This window comes from Cervus canadensis, chromosome 8 (assembly GCF_019320065.1).
Source record: "Cervus canadensis isolate Bull #8, Minnesota chromosome 8, ASM1932006v1, whole genome shotgun sequence".
NCBI lineage: Eukaryota > Metazoa > Chordata > Mammalia > Artiodactyla > Cervidae > Cervus > Cervus canadensis.
Window position 1 is genome coordinate 53,956,569 of NC_057393.1, and position 23,116 is coordinate 53,979,684.

Below are 23,116 nucleotides of genomic sequence, written 5' to 3' on the forward strand. Positions count from 1 at the left end.
GCCTCGCAGTATTCATTCTGCACCACACTGCATGGAGGTAGGCAGACCCAGGAAACCCCCATGACTCGTGGAGACCTTGAGACAAACCGAAATGGGTAAAGACCCAGAGTGGCTGACAGGTGGCTTCCCCAGCCTTCAGAGCGTGTCCCTCATCCTCGCCTGGTTTCTTCTGCTTCCCCTTCCTATGTGTTGTCTACAATGTGCTTGGCATGAAGCAAGTGTTCAGGCAGTATTTGTCTATCGGTTCAGTGATTGAAGTCAAGTGAGGTGAGTGGAGCCGTGGGGGTTGGTCAGCAGAGTTGGGAGTTTGGTCTGGGAGGTGGTGGTGGGTGGAAGAGTTGGGGAATGAGAGGGGACTGGAAGAAATAGCAACCCAGTAGTGGATGGCTGGGGTGAAAGACTTGGAATGGGGGACTTTAAGAGAAATTTTCACCTGGGACAAATTCCCCAGAGCTGATATGCCTGGGGCACAGTATCAGAAACAATGACACAATAGCCAAGATATGGAAACAACCTAAGTCTGCCAATGGATGAATAAAGATGATGTGTTGTATATATACAATGGAGTGTCATTGGTGAACAAGAAGGAAATCCTGCCATTTGCAGCAACATAGATGAAACTTTAGGGCATTAGGCTATGTGAGATAAGTCGAAGAAAGACAAACTGTATGATGTCACTTATGTGTTAAATCTACAAAATCCAACTGAGTAGAATGGTGGTTATGAGGGGGTGGGATGGTGGATAGATGGGGGAATGGGGAGATGTTGACTAAAGGGTACACACTTCCAGTTAAAAGTTCTGGGGAGCTGATGTATAATAGTGATTATAGCTAATAGCCCTGTACTATATACTTAAAAATTGCTAAGCATGTAGGTCTTAAATACTCCACAGAAAAGAAATGATAATTACATGACATGAGGGAAGTGTTAACTAATGCTCTGGTGGTAATCATTTTGCAGTATATTAAGTGTATTAAGTCAGCTCTTTGTTCACCTTAAACATATCTATGTTATAGGTCAATTATATCTCAGTAAGTCTGTGGGGAAAAAAGCAGTGGGACAGATGCCCAGTTCCTGGGCTCTGAGGTCTACTGCCTTCTAACCGTGGCATTGTCATGAAAGAGGTTTTGGGGAAATAAGAAAGAGGGGCTGTGCTCTGAGTTTGGCTCCTATCAGCCATAGATGCAGAAAAATGTGGGAAGGAAAATAACTCTGTGTAAGAGGAAACTAACCAGAGGGAACCAGGAGAGTTTACAACCCCAGAAATCTGCATCAAAGGTGCCCTTGGACCTCCCCTTACAATATGGGAGTTCAACAGACCCATTTGATGTCACTGTCACAGGACAGTGTGACACTCAAAAGTCACAAGGAAAATAATTCACTAAATCTCACTTCATAAAAAAATTTTGTGTATTAGGGGAAAAACACAAAGATAAAACATAAGTGACAAATGGAAAATATTTGCAATGTCAAATTTAATGAACTAGAGATCAATAAGAGAGCAGCGAAACCCCAGAGGTAAATGGACAAAATATAGGAACAGGAATAAACAGATATAATTAAAGTAATGGAATAAATCACCAGAAATCAATGTTGCTCAGCTGTACACATTTCAAGAAATAACTTTAAAAAATGCAATATTGTATCTTGGCAAAGAAATGGCTGGGGGGTGGGATGGGGAAATATTCTTAAAATCCAGAGCTGGCAAAGGTGTATAAGGAAGTTTCGAATTACAGTCCGTGTGACTTGTTTACAAACTTACAAGAGGGTACTTGGTTCATTTGTTCTTAAAATTTAAATGCCACGTTTGTCTGGTTTGACCTTTGGGTCAGAGGTGCCATCAAGACAGGGAGGGAGTGCTCTGCTCCCTGAACTGTGGGTCAGGTGTCCATGCCCCATCCTGAGGAGGACCAGGAAGGCAAGGTTGGTGTGTGCTGAATGGATCATGGTGGTGGTGGTAGGATGGGCATGTGACTCTCTTGGGAAACCCAAGTCTGTTCTTGGCTACCTAAGAGCAGGGCCCTCTCCTATTGCCAAGGTTGAGGGGGCTACCTCTAGGGTGTTTTGTGGAGTCCCAACAGGGTGGCCCTGGGACACTGGGGGCTGGAAGGAGCCTCTGTCCTCCACAAGTCAAGGCTGCGACTGCTGAGGCATTTGTGTAGCCTAAGAGGACTATTCAGACCCCCAAGTTACAGAGGAGGAAACTGAGGCTCAGGAGGGTGGAGGCACCTCTGAGGATCTTCCCTCCATAAAGAGCTGACCCTGTCCCCAGGCAGGATGGGGAAGCACAGGTGTGGTGGCTGAGTCCCCTTCACTTCATTGCAAGAAGCGGCTGGATCATGTCCCAGCCAGCACTGGGCCTCACCCTGCTGCTCTGGAGGGTATGAGGACCCTCTGAGCTGTGTGTACTCCCCAGTAAGAGGGACAGCCCTGGGCCCCTGGGGAGGAGTAGGGAACCCCCTTTCATTTATCCCCAGACCCTGAGGGGTCCCCCCACCTCCAGGGTCCCTGACCCCAAACACTGGTGCACACCTCCCTCTTTCTGACAGGAGGTTGGGTGCAGTGGGGTAGGGACCTCTTGATATTTGTGGGTGACGTAAAGCTGGTTGGCTTGTTCTCTTGGGCTGAGGATCTCCTAGACATTTCCAGGGGCAGCCCTGGCCAGGCTGACAGTGCCGCCTCCCCATCACCTCCCCCAGGGCTGCTTCCCTCCCAAGAGGCAGGTCCCTCCACCTCCCTCCACTCAGCTCTGAATAGCAGTGACCCCTCCTCCTGTTGCCAAGATTGAGGGTCCTACCTAGGAACTTTATCTCCCCCCAAAAAATGTGGTACAGGGGGGGTGAGAAGGAAAGAAGGATGATCACCTTTAATTAGCTCTGATTTTGGCACCAAATATTCCAAAGTCATGAGTTCTATGGTATCTCACTTGTTTCTATCTTATTTCTGTTTCTCTGCTTATGTTTCATTTTCCATTTGTAACTTTCTGAGCTACAGATAGATTCCAGTGGCTTCTAGATCCAAAATTTACCCCAGAGGCAGTTCTACAATTTCCACATGGTTTTCTGCTTCAACTTTTCCACTTGTTTCTAGTTTCTCTGACAGGCAATTACAGAAAATAATCTCTGTTACTTGTATTTTTCAAAAAAATTTGAGGTTTTTGTTGTAGTCCAAAATGGTGAATTTTAATCTTATATGGTCACCTGATGTCATTAGCATGTAGATTTGCATCTATTTCAATTCGTTGTTTAAAATTATACAACATGCATTTATATTTTAAATTATGTAAATCAGATACTCGGATGGACAGTAATTTTAAGCTTTCCTTAGGGAAAACTATAGACAAGAGAGAACAGTAATGTGTGAATGCTCAGGCATGGCAAACGGTGGTTTCCTCCCTCCCTTCCCTTCCCCTCTTCCTTCCCTCCTGCCTCACTCCCTCTCTCCCACTCCTAACCATCCCTCCTTTTTTCTATCTCTTTTCCCTTCCCTCCCTCCTATCCACAGAGGGTCTCAAACAAGATGAACCCAAACAGACTTATACCAAGATATAATAAGATATTTAAATTAAAAAAGTTAAAGAGAATTTTAAAGGCAGCAAGAGAAGAACCGATTCACATATAAGGAAACCCTCGTAAGACTGTCAGCTGATTTTTCTGCAGAAAGTTTGCAGGCCAGACGGGAGCTCTTGTAACTTTATATATATATGTATATATAAAACAAATAATTAAGAAATGGGCAGAAGACCTGAATAGATATTTTTTCTGAAGAAAACATTCAGATGGCCAATAGTCACATGAGAAGATGTGCAACATCACTGAACATCAGGAGATGCAAATCATAACCACAATGAGATATTACCTCAAACCTGTCATAATGGCTGTAATCAAAAAGAGAATAAATAGGGAGTTACCTGGTGGTCTAGTGGTTAGGGCTGTTATTCCCATCTCTTAAGAATTTCCATAATTTGTTGTGATCCACAGAGTCAAAGTCTTTAGCGTAGTCAGTGAAGCAGAAGTAGATGTTTTTCTGGAATTCCCTTGTTTTCTCCATGATCCATGTTGGCAATTTAATCTCTGGTTCTTCTGCCTCTTGGAAACCAGCTTGTATGTCTAGAAGTTCTCAGTTCATGCTGCTGAAGCCTAGCTTGAAGGATATGAGCATAACCTTGCTGGCATGTGAAATGAGCACAATTGCATGGTAGTTTCAACATTCTTTGACATCGGAATGAAAACTGACTATACAAAAAAGGTCTTAGTGACCCAGATAACCATGATGGTGTGGTCACTCACTTAGAGCCAGACATCCTTGAACGTGAACACAAGTGGGCCTTAGGAAGCATTACTATGAAAAAAGCTAGTGGAGGTGACAGAATTCCAGCTGAGCTATTTCAAATCCTAAAAGATGATGTTGTTAAAGTGCAGCACTCAATACGTCAGCAAATTTGGAAAACTCAGCAGTGGTCACAGAACCAGAAAAGGTCAATTTTCATTCCAATCCCAAAGCAAGGCAGTGCCAAAGAACTACCATATGATCCAGCAATTCCACTCCTGGGTATTTACCTGAAGAAAATAAAAGCACTAATTCAAAAAGATATATGTATCTTAATGTTCAGAGCTGGGGCTTCCCAGGTGGTGCTAGTGGTAAAGAACCCGCCTACCAATGCAGGAGACATAAAAGATGAGGGTTCAACCCCTGGTACTGGAAGATCCCTTGGAGGATGAAATGGCAACCCACTCCAGTATGCCTGCCAGGAGAATCCCATGGACAGAGGAGCCTGGTGGGCTACAGTCCATAGGGTCACAAAAGAGTCAGACACGACTTAAGCAGCTTAGCACGTTAGCATGCACGTTCACAGCTGCATTATTTACAATAGCGAAGATATGGGGCAAGCTAAGTGTCCATCAACAGATGAATGGACAAAGAAGATGTATATATTTTATGAAATGTGAAGTGTTAGTTGTGCCTGACTCTTTGTGACCCCATGGACTGCAGCCCACCAGACTCCTCTGTCCATGGGATTTTCTAGGTAAGAATACTGGCGTGGGTAGCCATTTCCTTCTCCAGGGGATCTTCCCAACCTTAGGATCGAACCTGGGTCTCCTGCACTTCAGGCAGATTCTTTACTGACTGAGGTTATTCAATCATAAAAAGAATGGAATTCTGCCATTTGCAACAACATGGATGGACCTGAAGAGTATTAAACTTAATGAAACAAAGACAGATACTGTATGTCGTCACTCATATTTAATATCAAATAAAATGTATCACAAGAAGGAAACAGACTTACAGAGAACAAACTAGTGGTTATCATAGTAGGGAAGTGGGGAGGGGCAAGAGATTAAGAGGTAGAAACTATGTTTCAATAGGTGACAAGGGAATATAGTACAGCACAGGGAATATAGCCAATATTTATATTAATTTTATTTATTTTTTCTTTTTTTTCTTTTTCATTTATTTTTATTAGTTGGAGGCTAATTACAATATTGTAGTGGGTTTTGTCATACATTGGCATGAATCAGCCATGGATTTACATGTATTCCCCATCCCGATCCCCCCTCCCACCTCCCTCTCCACCCGATCCCTCTGGGTCTTCCCAGTGCACCAGCCCCGAGCACTTGTCTCATGCATCCAACCTGGGCTGGTGATCTGTTTCACCCTTGATAATATACATGTTTTGATGCTGTTCTCTCTAAACATCCCACCCTCGCCTTCTCCCACAGAATCCAAAAGTCTGTTCTGTACTTCTGTGTCTCTTTCTCTGTTTTGCATATAGGGTTATCGTTACCATCTTTCTAAATTCCATATATATGTGTTAGTATACTGTATTGGCCTTTATCTTTCTGGCTTACTTTACTCTGTATAATGGGCTCCAGTTTCATCCATCTCATTAGAATGGATTCAAATGAATTCTTTTTAATGGCTGAGTAATATTCCATGGTGTGTATGTACCACAGCTTCCTTATCCATTTGTCTGCTGATGGGCATCTAGGTTGCTTCCATGTCCCCAGTGTTCATCGCAACACTGTTTATGGTAGTGGTTTTTAAAATGATTCCCATTATATTTTAACATCTAGAAAATGTAACGAGTTAAATTTAAATTGATGATGTAATTCATTATTTCTTAACAATAGTTAAGAAACTTCTGGGAGAAGTTTAACCACCAAAGACATTAGATATATTGGAACACTTTTTCTCTGTCAAAGCTTCTGTTGCTGGGTGGAAAGAGAACAGCAGAGGCTATTTCATGGCATCAGGGGCTCCTGGTGGTCTGTCTGGGTCTGGCAGGGCACCAGGGCTGGACTGCGTTCAGTTACTTAGGGCTGCACAAGGTGCATACAGGTTGGGATTCTCACCTCTCCAGGGCTTCTGGGCCAGGGAGGCCTTCAGGCTTTTCATCTAGAGTGAAGAGCCTCCCCTGATGGCACCACTGGCTGTGTACCTGCTGAAGGCCTAGGAGCAGCCTGAGTCAAGATCTGGAGCAGCAGCCCTGGGACTGGAGGCTGGGGCATAAGTTGCTGTGCCCAGTAGTCTGGCTGATCCAGGATCAAACATGTCCAGGGGTGGATGTGGATTCTAGGCAAAGAGCAAGGCTGGAGCTTCTGGCTGATACAGTGAGCAGTCCTGGGACCTGAGGCTTGGATAAGGTCTATCAAGTCACTCTGGTAGTGACTTGATCAGTTCAGTTCAGTTCAGTCGCTCAGTCGTGTCTGACTCTTTGCAACCCCATAAATCGCAGCATGCCAGGCCTCCCTGTCTATCACCAACTCCCGGAGTTTACTCAAACTCATGCCCATCGAGTCAGTGATGCCATCCAGCCATCTCATCCTCTGTCGTCCCCTTCTCCTCCTGCCCCCAATCCCTCCCAGCATCAGGGTCTTTTCCAATGAGTCAACTCTTCACATGAGGTGGCCAAAGTATTGGAGTTTCAGCTTCAGCATCAGTCCCTCCAATGAGCACCCAGGACTGATCTCCTTTAGGATGGACTGGTTGGACCTCCTTGCAGTCCAAGGGACTCTCAAGAGTCTTCTTCAACACCACAGTTCAAAAGCATCAATTTTTCGGCCTTCAGCTTTCCTCACAGTCCAACTCTCACATCCATACATGACCACTGGAAAAACCATAGCCTTAACCAGACGGACCTTTGTTGGCAAAGTAATGTCTCTGCTTTTTAATATGCTATCCAGGTTGGTCATAACTTTCCTTCCAAGGAGTAAGCGTCTTTTAATTTCATGGCTGCAGTCACCATCTGCAGTGATTTTGGAGCCCAGAAAATAAAGTCTGACACTGTTTCCACTGTCTCTCAATCTATTTCCCATGAGGTGATGGGACCAGATGCCATGATCTTCGTTTTCTGAATGTTAAGCTTTAAACCAACTTTTTCACTCTCCTCTTTCACTTTCATCAAGAGGCTTTTTAGTTCCTCTTCACTTTCTGCCATAAGGGTGGTGTCATCTGCATATCTGAGGTTATTGATATTTCTCCCGGCAATCTTGATTCCAGCTTATGCTTCTTCCAGCCCAGCGTTTCTCATGATGTACTCTGCATATAAGTTAAACTGAACTGATCAAGTCACTACCAGAGTGACTGTCCAAGAGGAGTCCATCCAGAGCCTAAGCCAAGGCTGTGGGCAAAAGATGCACTGGATCTTCAGGGAAGCTTTGCCCAAGTTTCTGTCAGATCAAATGGGAAGAAGTTCAAACCTGACTCTAGAACCTGCAGACCGTGCTACTTCTGGTAAGTTATAGAGCCTCACTGAGCCTCGGTTCCTCTATTATACAAGGGAGTAAAGAGGAGCCCTGGGAAGGATATGGTGGATGTAAAGAAACCTAACAGGGGCTCAGGAGTGGACACTGGTTCACATTCGCCTTCTCCAGGGCACAGCATTGAGCCAGCCTCTGTGGAAATAGCGATGGAACGTCCAAGGGTGAAGACTATCAGGCTAGGTCAGAGGGAAAGAAGGGAGGATCCTCATGGTAGAGCCAGGAGAGTGAAAGGATTAAGTCAGGACCTATCAAGGCCCCTGATATAAAACAGCCCTCCGTGAAGGTGGAATGAATGAACAGGGAAAGTGTGATGTGTGACGTTTGTTTTCAGACCATCTCATTTGACTGCAATTTTTCCTGCAACCACCAGAGGGCAGAGCTGACCCATGCATTTCCTGTGGGATAGCCACGGGCTGTATGTTGTCACCCTGCTTATTTAACATACATGCAGTGTACATCATGAGAAATGTGGGACTGGATGAAGCACAAGCTGGAATCAAGACTGCAGGAGAAATATCAATAATCTCAGATATGCAGGTACACACGACAGCAGTAAGAGAAGAACTAAAGTGTTTCTTGATGAAAGTGAAAGAGGAGAGTGAAAAAGTTGGCTTAAAACTCAACATTCAGAAAACCAAGATTATGGCATCTGGTCCCATCACTTCATGGCAAATAGACGGAGAAACAGTGGAAACAGAGACTATTTTTGGGGGCTCCAAAATCATGGCATATGGTGATTGCAGCCATGAAATTAAAAGACACTTACTCCTTGGAAGAAAAGTTATGACCAACCTAGACAGAATATTAAAAAGCAGAGACATTACTTTGCCAACAAAGGTCTGGTCAAGGCTATGGTTTTTCCAGTGGTCATGTATGGATGTGAGAGTTGGACCATAAAGAAAGGCGAGCACTGAAGAATTGATGCTTTTGAACTATGGTGTTGAAGAAGACTCTTGAGAGTACCATGAACAGCAAGGAGATCCAACCAGTCCATCCTAAAGGAGATCAGTCCTGGGTGTTCATTGGAAGGACTGATGCTAAAGCTGAAACTCCAATACCTTGGCCACCTGATGGGAAGAACTGAGTCATTAGAAAAGACCCTGATGCTGGAAAAGATTGAAGGTGGGAGGAGAAGGGGACCACAGAGGATGAGATGGTTGGATGGAATCACTGACTCAATGGACATGAGTTGTAGTAAGCTCTGGGAGTTGATGATGGACAGGGAAGCCTGGCATGCTGCAGTCCATGGGGTCGCAGACAGTCAGACACGACTGAACGTCTGAACTGGACTGAGCCGTGGGCTCCCTCTTGTGAGTTCTATTGGGAATGATGAGCCTTAAGGCTCAGGGATCACCTCCTGCCTCTGTAGGTACAGAAGCCATTCACAGGCCCTGAGAAGTCAGAACCCTTTTCTTAACATTCCATCTCTAGAGCAAACCCTTTTCCCAGGGGGAGGGATTATGCACATGAGAGACTGACCCTCAGGTTCCTCAGAAAACCATATGGCACACACAAGCCATCCAACTTTCGCGTCTGCTCTTCAGTGGACCTTAGAAGGCAAAGGGAATGCCTGATTAAAGACATTGAAGGCCCTGCCCCAGGTGCCATCATCCCCCACCCTGCAGCAAGCCAGGCCTCAGGGGCACAGCTGGGAACCAGGGGGCTTCCTGAGTAAGGAGCTCCCCAGGGTTGTAAGACTCAGGCACATGCAGGAGAGTTTGTGGCACTGTGTCCTGCCACCCTCTGACCTTTCATTACATGCACCAACCTCGGTCTCCTTTCCTCCTTGCTGCTGCTGCTGCTAAATCGCTTCAGTCATGACCGACTCTGTGCGACCCCATAGACGGAAGCCCACCAGGCTCCCCTGTCCCTGGGATTCTCCAGGCAAGAACACTGGAGTGTGTTGCCATTTCCTTCTCCAATGCATGAAAGTGAAAAGTGAAAGTGAAGTCGCTCAGTCGTGTCTGACTCTTAGTGACCCCATGGACTGCAGCCTACCAGGCTCCTCCGTCCATGGGATTTTCCAGGCAAGAGTACTGGAGTGGGTTGCTATTGCCTTCTTCGCCTTCCCTCCTTGGGCCTCTCTATTCCTCTCATATGTGTTTCCCAATCCAGCCAACTCTCCTCAATTCTCTGGGGCTGTGGAACAATGCTCTGCTGGTCATTCAGTTTCCTCTACATCCATGGTGTGGCTTGCATCCTTGTGGGACTCTAATTAGTTCACTGTTCCCTTCCCTGGTTCTTGTTTATCCTAGACACTCATCCTCAGCCTACTCTTACGCACTTCTTGGGCAGAGGCTTTTTCTCCTCCTCACTGTTGGTCTTTGGACCAATTGGCATCTCATGCAGAATCTTTGTGTGTCCTATGGATGTCTGCAGAGCTGTGGGCAGACAGAGCTCTGGCAGAGGGCACAGCCCCAGGACAGGACAGCTGGACTGCCAAGACAAGGCTCTTTTATGGAAGCAGACGTGGCTGGCGGCCAGTGGCCCTTTGGGGGCCTGCCGTAGTTGAATTCCTGAAGGCCCTGCCTCTCTGAATGTCCCTGCAGACCTGGCTCCTGGACTTGGGCAGTGTGGGGGCCATGGTCAGCATGTGCCCTCTGGTCTTGAGTTGGGGTATAGCCATGTAGCTATCCACTCTGCCCATTCCAGTATTCTTGCCTGGAGAATCCCATGGACAGAGGAGACAGACGGGCTACAGTCCATGGGGTCGCAAAAGAGTCCAACATGACTGAGCGACTAATAGAAACACTTTCACTTTCATGTAGCTTAGGGAAGTCCCAGCTCTGTCAGAGGATGGGGCTATGCTCGATTTGCAGCAGGCTGAGTTCCTCTGGCTCAGGTCATATATGAAGCACAAATTCAGTTTTTTACATTAATGCTTATAGTCATAATTTTCATATTAACACCATCTCCTGGTAAACGAAAATGTGTTTGGTTGAAGCTGTTTCAGATACATACTGATTGGAATCTGGAGTCTTTACTTATTCCTGGTCAGCTTCTCCTGGGGCAGTGAATAACAACCCAGCAGATCCTCCGGTACGTGGGATGGAGGGATCGGAGGCAGCAGCAGCAAAGCAGAGGGCAGTTTCAGAAGACTGTAGATTTAGGAGTGATGTAGAGGCCAGGGAAGCCCTGCTTGCCCCTCAGAGGGTGGACACTGGGCTAGTATGTGAGGGGCTGGTCCCTGCTCCCTACAGATGTGGGACACTCCACCGAGGATCAGATTTCCCCCACATCAGTCCCCCTGCCAGGACCACTACCTGAATGGTTGTCTCATCATCTCTTCAGCTCAGTGAGGTGGGGTAGCCTGTGGTCTGACTGCCTGCCCGGATGCTGTGAGAGAGCAGGGTAGGAGGTGCTGAGACCTCCTTTTCAGCCCCATTCTTGAGCTACTTTAAGTTGAAAGCCCCAGAGAATGTCCCCTCTTGAACATTCAAGTCTTCTAGAAAATGAAACCCAGACCATAGCCAATCTTAGGCCCACATCCTGGCCTCAGGAGACATTGTTCCCACATCCCGGGTCACTGGGACAAGCATTGCAGGACCTTTGTGCCCAGAGGCTTTGGGCTCTTCTGAAATGTTTTCTAAAGTCTGGGATGAAATGTACTGAGATAGTTTTGCTGTAATCTGAGGTTAATTAAATACAGGAGGGCTCACAGAAGGGCACTGCACGTGGGAGAGTAGGCCATGTGGAAGGACCCAAAAGAACAAGCCTCTGTAGAGAGCTCTGTGCAGACTCACACTGCTGACCCCATGGTGTTCTGGGGCCAGGCTCCCAGGTGGAGGCCAAGGCTGACACAGGAGGTCACTTGTGTATCAGGATGTGGGCTCCGAGGTTCTCTGAGGGACAGTGGGGGCCTGGATGAATGTGATAAATGAACATAATGAATGTGGGGAGGCAGGGGGAGATACATGATGGGAAAAGTCCCTTCGACTCCAATACAGACATGAGGCTGGAATCAGACAGATCAGAAGCTGGTGGTTCTGCGAATCAGGGGGAAAAGAGAGCTCCATGTTGTCCTGAGTTTGGGATTCCTCCCGGAACCACTGTAACCGTTTAGAGCACAGGCTAATGTGCATGTTTGATTCTGATGACCAGGGCCTCCTTGATCCTCGGATAAACTAAAGCGCTGTCTGTGAAGAAGCTTGCAGGCTGTTGAAAGTCCTCTCCCTGTCACAGAATAGGTGGCAGACAGTCTCTCTAACTCCCTGAGGCTGGGATCCAGGGGCAGCCCATCCTGCGTCCTTCCCGGGGAGGTGAACCCCAGCCTGCTTGCTGCTAGTCCCTCCGTCCACCTGTCCTACCCCGTAGGCTGTGTTCAGCTTTGCCTCCAGCAGGCAGTCACATGTAAATAAGCACCAGAACCTGAGCTCTGACTGCTGTCTCCTCTCTGGGCTGAGCATGTGTGCCTTGCAAGGTGTCTGAAGTCCACTGCCCCAGAGAAAGGGACACTTTGACTTGGTGAGAAACCTCTGCACATGGTCAACATCTCTGCTTTGATGGACACTCATTCCCTGGGAGATGGGTCAGGCACTCTGGCCACACTCAGTCCTTTCCTTTTCTCTATCCTACCGTATCTTACTTCCCTGCCCACCCTCCCGATGTAGCCATGGGAACTCCCTCGGGAGAGTCACTCTTGTCCAGGTGGAGACAGGGCATGAAACAAGCCCTGAGCATTCTCACCCGTGGCTCCTGGGTATCCCCTACCACTTCAGGAGAACTAGGGGTTGTTTTATTTTTTATTTTTTGGCCACACTGCACAGCATGTGAGATCTTAGTTCCCTGACCAGGGATCAAACCCACGCTCCCTGGTCTTAACCACTGGTCCACTGGGGAAGTCCTGGAGTTTGTTTTAAATAGCAGCCTCATTTGTACCCACACACTCTCCTGCTCACCAGCCACATAGAGGTCAGAGCCCAAGATGATTCATTTTGACCACGCGGTCCCAAATTAGACCCATGAGGTGACAGCAAAGCCAAAGGAGATCTCTGTTCAACCTCTGCAGGACTAGGTCCCTGCAGGTAGGGTTGCCAGATAAAATATAAGATGCCCAACTACATCTGAACTTCAGATAACCAAAGAGTAATATTGCATACTTACAGTAAAAAGATTATTTTTTCCTTTGTGCACTGTTGGTGGAATTGTAAACTGGTAAACAGGTCTAGTCACTATGGGAAACAGTATGGTGGTTTCTCAAAAATTTTAAAATAGAACTACAGACATCTCAGTATATATTCAAAGTATATATCTGAGTATATATTCAAAGGAAATGAAAACAGTTTATCAAGAGATGTCTGTATTCCCGTGTTCATTGCAGCATTACTCACAATAGCCAAGTATGAAATAACCTAAATGTCCATTGATACATGAATGGGTAAATAAGATGTGGTGTATACATACCATGAAATATTATTCAGCCATGAGAACAAGGGAATCCTTCCATTTGCAACAACATGGATAGACCTTGAGGACATTATGCTAAGTGAGATAAGTATTAGTCGCTCAGTCGTGTCCAACTCTTTGCGACCCCAAGGACTGTAGCCTGCCAGGCTCCTCTATCCATGGGATTTCCCTGGCAAGAATATTGGAGTGGGTTGCCATTTCCTTCTCCAGGGGATCTTCCTGACCCAGGGATTGAACCCAGATCTCCTGCTCTGCAGGCAGACTCTTTACCATCTGAGTCACCAGGGAAGCCAAGTGAGATAAGTCAGAGACAAATATTGTATGATATCTACTTTTTTTGTGGCAGAAAAATGCAGTCAGAACACTCCAGACAAGAGAAGAATCATGATCAAAGACACGGAAAGCAGCACTCAGTTCTGTGAACTTGAAGCATTATCCTCTGAGAAGCTGCAGAAGGGAGAATTGATGGAACAAGAGATGAAGAAAGAGGTAAGGCCAGGTAAATAAATAATTCGTGATTTTATTAGAATTTTTATGACATACTTTGATATATTGGCATTAAGATACATGAATAACTTGTTAAACAGATGACCTAAATGATTAAATAAAATACCCCATGATAGTCTGTCACTATTTAATGGAAGTAATATCTGAACCAGTGCTAATTTCTTCATTTTGATGGCTATGTAGAAAAATATCTTTGTATAAAATATAAATTAAGGTACTAGGGCGATGGACTATAATAGTTTCAGAAAAAAATTTATACTGCCCCTGCATCTTTCCTATAGGCTTGATAGGAAATTTAATTTTGATTCAAAATTAAAAAAGGCTCAAGAAGTTATATAACCCGATCAAAACCACATGGAAAGTGAGTGGCAGTTCCAAATCACAACTTGAGTATTTCTGACTCCTAAGTCCACACTCTCCCCAACCAACCACATGGCCCTGACCTCCAGGTTGCCTTCCCTAGGGCCCTTCAAAGTCTGCCCAAGAAGAGCCTCCCTGTTCTTGTTTCTTCACCCCGAGAACCACACTCCCTCCAAGCCAAGTTGAGGTCCTTAAGCTGGAACTGCTCCCCGCTTGCCCCAGCCCAGTGCTGGCCCTGGCTCCCCATCCCATGCCTGGCAGAGTCACAGGCATGTGACAGGTGGCGGCAGGGCAGCTGGAAGCACCGAGACCTCCGGATCAGCTCTGACAGGCCTCCTGCTCCCAGGAGAGGAGTTCCATTAGCTAAGCTCCCACTCTCCCTGCAGATCTCAAGATTTTCAGACCACTCACAGGTAAGCATGGTCTTGGTTCTCCATTGTTACCATCCTACGTTAGAGATTCCCTCCTAATTAAGTGGCTTGAAGAGGGAATCTCTTCCATTGTCCTCACAAGTCATTCTACTACTGAAAGATATTGCTACTGCGGGTCATTAGACATCACCATGGTCAAGACAGAAACCATGGCTTCCTGCCCTGCCTCCCTACTACTGAGCCTACCAAGGCAAAGGAGTGGGGACCCTGCCAAGGGTTCACCTGTGCCAGTGAACCATGTACCCATCAACTCAGCCACAGACCCCAGAGGCAGGAGTTGGGAGGCTCAGTAGTGAGCCATGCCCCTTGACAGACAGTTTGTTCCAGCTCAATCTGATGATCCCTTGGCTTGAGACATGACCTCTGCGTGGTTTAGAGCCACAGGGATACTTCTAAGAACCAAAGAAGCTCTGGAACTGGAATGACCCCAGCGGACAGCCCTTTACACCACTGGTCTGTCTCTCTGCTCCCCTGGGAAAAGAGTCCAGCCCTGGTATGTTCTCTCCTACTGGTGGACTTTTTGGGGGTAGTGATCCCAGGAGTGTGAACATGTCACTAGCCAGGTCCAGGGGGCTGAGACCCAGGAGGAGGAAGACTTCCTTTGCCACATGCCTCCTTGTAAGTGCTCTCGTCCTTCACTGTGTGGGAAACTGGATGGATGGAGGGAAAGTGGGTGACCTCTGGCCCATGGGAAATTTCCCTTCTTATCGACCTGGAGTTTCTCGTTAGCAGGTTTTCTAAGTGCCTCTCCAGCCTGAGTGCCTGTGAGGAAATGTTATTGAGTAAACAAGATGGCAGCTTCCTGCCTGGTCCTTCTGGTGTAGAGGCCCTTGTGACAGAAGCCTCTACAGGGTGGAGAGGATGCCTGGTGGCCTACATCAGTATAAATGGCACCATCCACCTGGCCACCCTGCTCTGGAGGCAAGGAGCACGGGCTGTGTTCTTGCGGGTGAGTTTAGCCCCATCCTCTGGGTCTTCCCCAGGGTGAACCAGCCCAGCAGGCACAGGCTTCACTACAGGTCAGGTGGGAAGGAGGGGCCTCCCCTGTACTACTAGGAGCTATTCCACAGAGTCCTAACTATGGGTGCAGGATGATGGGCTTGCAGATATCCTCATTCTTCACTGTGCTCCTAGGCCAGGTCCCTTCTCCCCAAGGAGAGGACCCCTGCAGGCAGGGGGAGAAACAGCCTTCCAAGGAGAAAGGGACACCAGAGCAGGGAGGAGGGGAATCCCCATCATTGACTAACTGGGAATGGCCAAGCCATGGGCCCTGGTCATTTCTCCTCATCCTCAGGATCATGATCCCTCAACTCAAAAGGAGGGCACCTGAGAGTATGAGGGACAGACAGAACGAGTGAGTGAGTGACCACTTCCTTCCTCCCAGCAGCCTGGGAGGTACAGGCCAGGCTCGCCTCCAGGGCAGATGTGTTAGGGAAAGCCAAGAGAGGTAAAGTGAGTTCCCTGTGGTCACACAGCGAGGAACAGAGACTCTAGTAGAATCCAGGTCCTCTGACTCTCCAGAGCTCTTTACAACCCCTCACCTAACCAGGTACCATACCACCTCCAGCCAGGGGGATGGGGCATGAGACCGTGTTAGGTACCAAATGATGCTGGCAGTTTCCAAGAAAAATTTGGGTCTTTCCAGAGTTCCTGTCTGTACCAACCCAGCCCTCAGGCCCCAGCATGTGCTGAATCTTGACAAAGCAGAGCAAGGGGAGGCCCTCATTAATGCTTCAGAGGGGCCATGGCCCTTCTCTTCTGCAGGAGGAGTTGCTGGAGCAGGCGCCATGCTGCTGTGCTCTTTGACCCTTACCCTCCTCTGGATGGTGGCTTCTGGCCTCGAGTGTGACATGAAGGAAGTTTGTCTTGGAAGTCCTGGCACTCCTGGCACTCCTGGATCCCATGGCCTGCCAGGAAGAGATGGGAGAGATGGTATCAAAGGAGACCCTGGGCCTCCAGGTACTGAGTGGGAGCTGGGGGACAGTGACCTGATTTCAAGGGGACCACCTGCCCAACTGGGTCCAGGGGTCTGGGCTGGGTCCAAGGGTCAGCTGGTTGGTGGGTATTTCCTGGGACCCTTAGACTGGAACAGCCCTGGACAGTCTATCCTCATGGTGCCCATGGAGGGACAGGCAAGTCAGCCTGGCTGAAATGGAGGTCCAGTCACATCAGCCCCAACTCATTGTGGGTGACAGATACCATACATCCTCCTCTCCCTCTCTCTGCAGGCCCCATGGGACCCCCTGGAGGAATGCCAGGCCTCCCTGGGCGTGATGGGATGACTGGAGCCCCTGGCCTCACTGGAGAGCGTGGAGAAAAGGGAGAGCCTGGCGAGAGAGGTCCTCCAGGTGAGCTGGATGGGGCCAACGGGCAGAGGCGACTGGACACCATGCCCATGTGTTCAGTTACATGAGGAATGATGGGGGTCAGACAAAATTGTGCAAGTTCCCAAAGGGCATCCATCCCAGAGGTGCCTGTGGTGTGGGTCATAAGTGCAGAGTCTGGTGGGAATTGAAAGTTTTCTGTGCATTACAACTGCTGACAGGGAGATACAAGACATCAGGTGTGGGAAATAGAATAGTGATGGGAGGAGGGGAGGCACTTCCTAGGGCTGAGGTGTATGGGCGCACATGGACCAAGGAGCAGACGGATGATGAAATTGGGGACCCTGCTTGCCCAGGGGACCTCTGGAGTTCTAGGTTCCTTACTATTCCTTATAGCAGTAATCAGGGTTCATCAGAGTACAGAAAGAACCACATTTGCTCTTAATGGAGGGTGGGAAAGGGGCCCTGCCCAGGAACTGGAAAACTCCACAGATATGGACAGACAGATACATGAAAGGACATGGAAGGGAAGAAGAGCAGGGAAGGGGCGAGCAGGTGCAAGGCTGCACTAAGGGACAAGTGTGTAGGGAATATGGAAACACACTCTGGCCTTGTGGACCCTTATGACCTGGGGCCTGGGCAGTGGCTCTAGACAAGTGAAGGGCAGAATTCCAGGCTCGCAGTTGATCTCAAATCTGCTTGGCAGCAAGTGGGGTTGTTGTTGACCTGTTGATCCTCTCATCTTGTTGTGGATCTCTCTACAGGCTTTCCAGCGTATCTAGATGAAGAGCTCCAGGGTACACTCCATGAGATCAGACATCAAGTTCTGCAGTCACAGGGCGGTAAGGGATCCCCCTTGGGGCTTTATATGGTAGGGGGTCTCCCATTAGTTCTCCTCATCCTTAGAACCAGGCTCCAGAATGTAGAGACTTGATGAACAAGTGTAGATGTGGAAGTCATGTTTTAGATGTTCTTAAATGCCAGAGGTGAGAGAAGTAGGCACGAATTAGCTCCCTATGTCCTGGGGAAGCAAGGTCCCTAGCAATATTGCTTTCTTTGAATCCCAGGAAATCGCACAGTTTATGACACATAATAATAAGTAATTGTTAAATGGGTGAATGAATAAATAGAATCACGAGAGCATAGTGGAGAATCCAGAAAGACTAGAATTGGAAAAGGGGGGGATGACAGAGACAGGCAAAGATAAGGAGATTGGGGAGAACACAAAGGTGGAGAGCCTGAAGGGAAGGAAGCAAAGAGGTCTGTGGCCTGACCTGGGTTCTTCTGCTGTCAGTCCTCAGTTTGCAGGGGTCCATGATGGCAGTGGGAGAGAAGGTCTTCTCTACCAATGGGCAGTCAGTCAATTTTGATGCCATTAAAGAGTTATGTGCCAGAGCAGGTGGACAGATTGCTACCCCGAGGAGTCCAGAGGAGAATGAAGCCATTACCAGCATCGTGAAGAAGCACAACACTTATGCTTACCTGGGCCTGGTCGAAGGCCCCACCGCTGGAGACTTCTATTACCTGGATGGAGCCCCTGTGAATTATACCAACTGGTACTCAGGGGAGCCTAGGGGCCGGGGTAAAGAGAAGTGTGTGGAGATATACACAGATGGTCAGTGGAATGACAAGAACTGCCTGCAGTACCGACTGGCCATCTGTGAGTTCTGAGCAGGCACCAAAGCCACAGGGTGGACAGAGTCCCATCTTCCCTTCCAGCCTCCATCCTGGGGATCCACCTGGTCTACGGATCAGGTGCTATTACTCCTTTGTGGCTATCAGAATTGAAGTTACTCTTGAGCATTCCACTCCTGGGTGGATCCTGACTCCTCCCCAATGATCACTAATCATTCTGACTCCCCTGGAAGCCCTTCTCAGCATTGCACTCTTGGCAGCCATTCTAACTTTGCCCTTCTGCAAGGGACAGAGGTTTCTTTCCTCCTCTTCTTGTCCAGTTCCTTTATTTACAGATGGCAACAGTAAGGTCCTGGGGTGAAGGTTCCCTCCAAAGCACCACACAGGGTGCCTGCTTCCTGGCCCCCTCTACTCTGTCATTGCAGCTCACTGCTTGCCCAGCCTCATCAAGATTTAGCAGTTCTGCTCAAGCACAATGATAGGTGGACTTCTGGGAAATTTCACACATGTGGAGCTAAGGATACATTTGGGTTTATCTATCAACCTGAGGTCTATGGGGAGGCATCTTGTTAGGCTCTCTATGAAGTCAGAGGGCCAGGTGGTACTTCAGCATGGTGATGGCCAGCTCATTCCTAGTGATTGGCATGTATTATCCACTTCCTTGAGTCTTGGGTGTCAGCCAGCACCTCTAAGGAAGATCTCACCCCCACCTTAGACATTGCCCAAATAACTGCCTGCTGATGAACACATTCCCCACCTCTTCAAACCTCAGTGAGGAGTTCACGCCACTTGTCACACCACCATTTATTGAGCACATACTATATACCAAGCACCATGACATGCACTTCTAAGACATCTTATATGATTTAATCTTCACACAGTGTCATGGGACGAGCATTATTTTCCCCAATCTTTTATACAAGGACACTGAAATTTACAGAAGTGAAATGTTTTGAATTTTTTTTTTTTTAACATGAAGCAATTGGCAGAGGCTGGTTTCAAACCTATCTACCTGGACCTGAAGCTTGTGCTCATAACTACCCCACCTTCTCACTGAACAGAGATGATTCAAGTGTAATAAATCATGAATGTGTTAACATGAGTTTCCACTGCTTTGGTTTCAAGAAACATTTCTGTATTTTTCGAAATCAAGTTAACTCTGGCTCTGAACCCCTACTTACCTGAAAAGTGGGAAGTTCAATCTCAGGTTAAACTTTCTTTGTTGGGTGATAGGGGCCACCTGGTTCCATCCTGGAAGCACGTTGGGCACCATCATTCTCTCTACCACCCACACATGCAAAAAAATAAGAGAAAAAGTTACTGCCTACCTTTCACTTTAAGAAGCCACCACTCTATGGCCAGGGTGGTGATGAATCAGAAATTAGACAGATTTTAATGACAAAGCTAGGGGCAATAATCATTTGGACTATGTTTTATTTATTTTTTTTTTTTTGTGACCCCATGGACTGTAGCCCACCAGGCTCCTCTCTCCATGGGATTTCTCAGGCAAGAATACTGGAGTGGATTGCCATTTCCTTCTCCATGGACTATGTTTTAAATCAACCCCAGAAAGTTTGCATTCTTAGGAAAAATATATGTAAATAATTTTGAGACTGTGTATTAGTTTGAGGAAAAGAGTGAGCCTCAAGGCTTCAAGATTGTACCTATCTATAAGATTATTAAGATTCTTGAACTTGTTATAAAATTAGTGAGTTACATGGATACATTTCTTAATGTTGAACAATTGCATTCCTGGAATATACCCAACTTGGTCTAATGGCTCATATACGCATAGCACTTACTATGTGCCATATATTATACTTGTACTGACTCATATAATCCTCATTAACCCTAATATGTAGATGCTATCATTATGCCCAATTTAAAAACTAATCAGTTCATTTGCTCAGTTGTGTCCGACTCTTTGTGACCCCATGAACTGCAGTACGCCAGGCTTCCCTGTCTATCACGAACTCCCAGAGCTTACTCAAACTCATGTCCATCGAGTCGGTGATCCCATCCAACCATCTCATCCTCTGTTGTCCCCTTCTCCCACCTTCAAATCATTCCCAGCACCAGGGGTCTTTAAAAATGAATACTGAGGCACATATAGGTTAAAATGATTTTCCAAAGATCATGTAGCTAGTTCATGGCAGAAATGGGCTGTAAATACAGGAAGACAGAGTCCAGGGACTGGGCTATTAACCATTGATGCACGACTAGATTTTAATAACTATTTTTTACTTCAAGCTTCCTTGGGGGCTTCATATTTTCCCCACATCATTTAATTATCCTGATATTAGTGGCTACTAGGGACATATTCTTCTCACATTTAAAGCTGCTGTTCCCTGAGTATCTGCTCATGGTCACAGAGCCAAATCAAATACCAAAGGGGTTGGGGTGTTTACTCCACACACTCTAGTGGGAGGTGCTACAAAGTACCATGGCAAAGGGCATGGCTATGTATCTCTATGAAAAGAAGGCATGAGAAAACGGGAGCAATCATTCAAGCCACTGTGGACCTATCTGCCAAATATATTTGATTTTCCAAAGAACAAGGTTTTTGAAATTTTATTAATAGCTCTATAGTTATTTCCTTATACTAGCTCATTAATTCCATGGCTAAATTTTTATTTATACCTTTATTATTCCTTATTTATTCCTTACTTACACTCTTATTTTAAAATTTATTTACTTATTTGGCTGTGCTGAGTCTTAGTTGTGGCACATGAGATGTTCAGCTTTCATTGTGGCATGTGAATCCTTACTTGTGGCATGTGGGATCTAGTTCCCTGATTAGGGACGGAGCCTGGGCCCCCGCATTGGGATTGCAGAGTCTTGGCCACTGGACAAGCAGTGAAGTTCCACTTATACTGTCTTTTTAAAACTGTCTGTTTATCTGTTGTCCAGAGCGACAGTCTTCAGAGGCCTATTTTTGAGTCTTGTATCAGTCAGATTTCACTCTGCTTACTTCTCACTGCGTTTGGTAGTTTTTACAAGGTAGGTTCAAACTGACCTGACCTCCACCTGGGAAAATTCTGAGTGCCTGGGTTAAGGGTAAGGTCCTTGATTGTCTTTATGTCCCCACAGTACACTAGATTGTGATGAACTGCAACACTTGAAAAACAGTTTTTCATCTTGGCATAAAGGGAAAAATTCAATAATAACAATCATAGCAAAATAATACTAATAAGCATAAATTCAAATGCCAGATCTATGAGAGGACAGGCTTATGGCATCCTCAAGGGAGGATCTTTATTCCTTCCAGAGTCAAGTATTTCTTATTGTCCCTTTGCTCACAGTGCACACCCCTCCCTCCTCCTGTTCCAAGTTTTCCCCTCCTTCTATAGCTACCTTTCCTCTAAATCTGTAGCACAGATAGGGTCCTGAAAGTGAAAGTGTTAGTCACATAGTTGTGTCCAACTCTCACAACCCCATGGACTGAAGTTGGCCAGGCTCCTCTGTCCGTGGAATTCTCCAGGCAAGAATACTGGAGTGGGTTGCCATTCCCTTCTCCAGAGGATCTTCCCAACCCAGGGATCAAACCCAGGTCTCCTGCATTGGAGGCAGATTTTTTACCATCTGAACCACCAGGGAAGCCCACATATGGTGTCCTAGTTGTATGTAAATCTCTGTTTCAGATTTCCACCTTTCTGGGAGGTCTGCTCATTTGCTGTAAGGTTTAAGTGTTCTTTGTCCTCTGAACCTAAGGGCCCTTCATAGTTATGTCAATGGCATCAGGAAACACAATCCTGGTGTGTTGGTGGGAGGCAGCGATCTTCTCTACAATGGGTTCCTCTCAGCGCCTGGCAGCTCCTTGATGACAGGAATCTGGGAGGCTTGCTGAACAGGGCACGGTGACTTGAGTACACAAGGGCCAATGACCCTTGAGGAGGCAAATCACCAATCACGAAGTAGAGTCAACGGGAAGCGGCCCCACCCCCTGAGACAAAGCAAACCTCTAGAGTTGCTTTAGTTGTTAGAATAAGTGTTTCAAAGAGTGGGTGTACGTTTGGGGGAAGGCAGGAATTCAAAGTTGCATCAGGGACTTGAAAAAGGCCGTTTGCTCAGACTCTGGAAGTAAGAACCGGATGCTCCTGGAAACCCAGGCGCGGAGGAGGCTTGGACTGGTCTGGTGTCTGCCCTGCTCATGGTCTCTGCTTCTCTCCTCACTCTGTCAATGGATCCTCTCTGTGTGCCCAGCCCTGAGTTACACCCTGGAGACAAGGAGAAAAGAATCAAAGGCAGCTCCTGCCCTGGAAAAGAGAGCACAGATATCAGCTCTAGGTGGAGGGAAGTCAAGAGAGCCGCTTTGAAGACACAATGCTGGAGGATTCCTTTGTTTCATAATGTTTATTGAACAGTGATTCTGTTCCAGGCCCTCCTGTAGGTGGGGATGTAAGATCCCTGTTCTGATGAACTTCTTGCTCTAAAGGAGTAGGCTGGTCAATACATATGGCAACCAAAGAAATAAGACAATTTTACATAGAGATGGACTATAAGCAGATAATTAAAACAGAGAACTATAATTTTGTGATAGGGCTTTCTCCAGTGATATCACTTAAGCTGAAATCTGAATGACAACAAGTAATTGTGCAAAGATGGAGAGAAGTGTTCTTGGCTAGAACACCTAGTACAAATGCCCATGCTCAACTCTGAATTTGAGTTATTTACAAATACTTCCTCTCCT

General features: G+C 46.9%; 1 protein-coding gene across 1 annotated transcript; it reads left to right on the forward strand.

The window, feature by feature from the left end:
* Positions 1 to 15,295: 15,295 nt before the first annotated feature.
* On the forward strand, positions 15,296 to 19,528 carry LOC122446757 (pulmonary surfactant-associated protein A). Its single transcript, XM_043477265.1, has 5 exons — positions 15,296 to 15,416; positions 16,232 to 16,426; positions 16,696 to 16,815; positions 17,556 to 17,633; positions 18,086 to 19,528. Exons 1-5 carry the CDS (start codon positions 15,329 to 15,331, stop codon positions 18,460 to 18,462), a joined length of 858 nt encoding a protein of 285 aa, XP_043333200.1. The 5' UTR covers positions 15,296 to 15,328; the 3' UTR covers positions 18,463 to 19,528.
* The last annotated feature ends 3,588 nt before the right edge of the window (positions 19,529 to 23,116 follow it).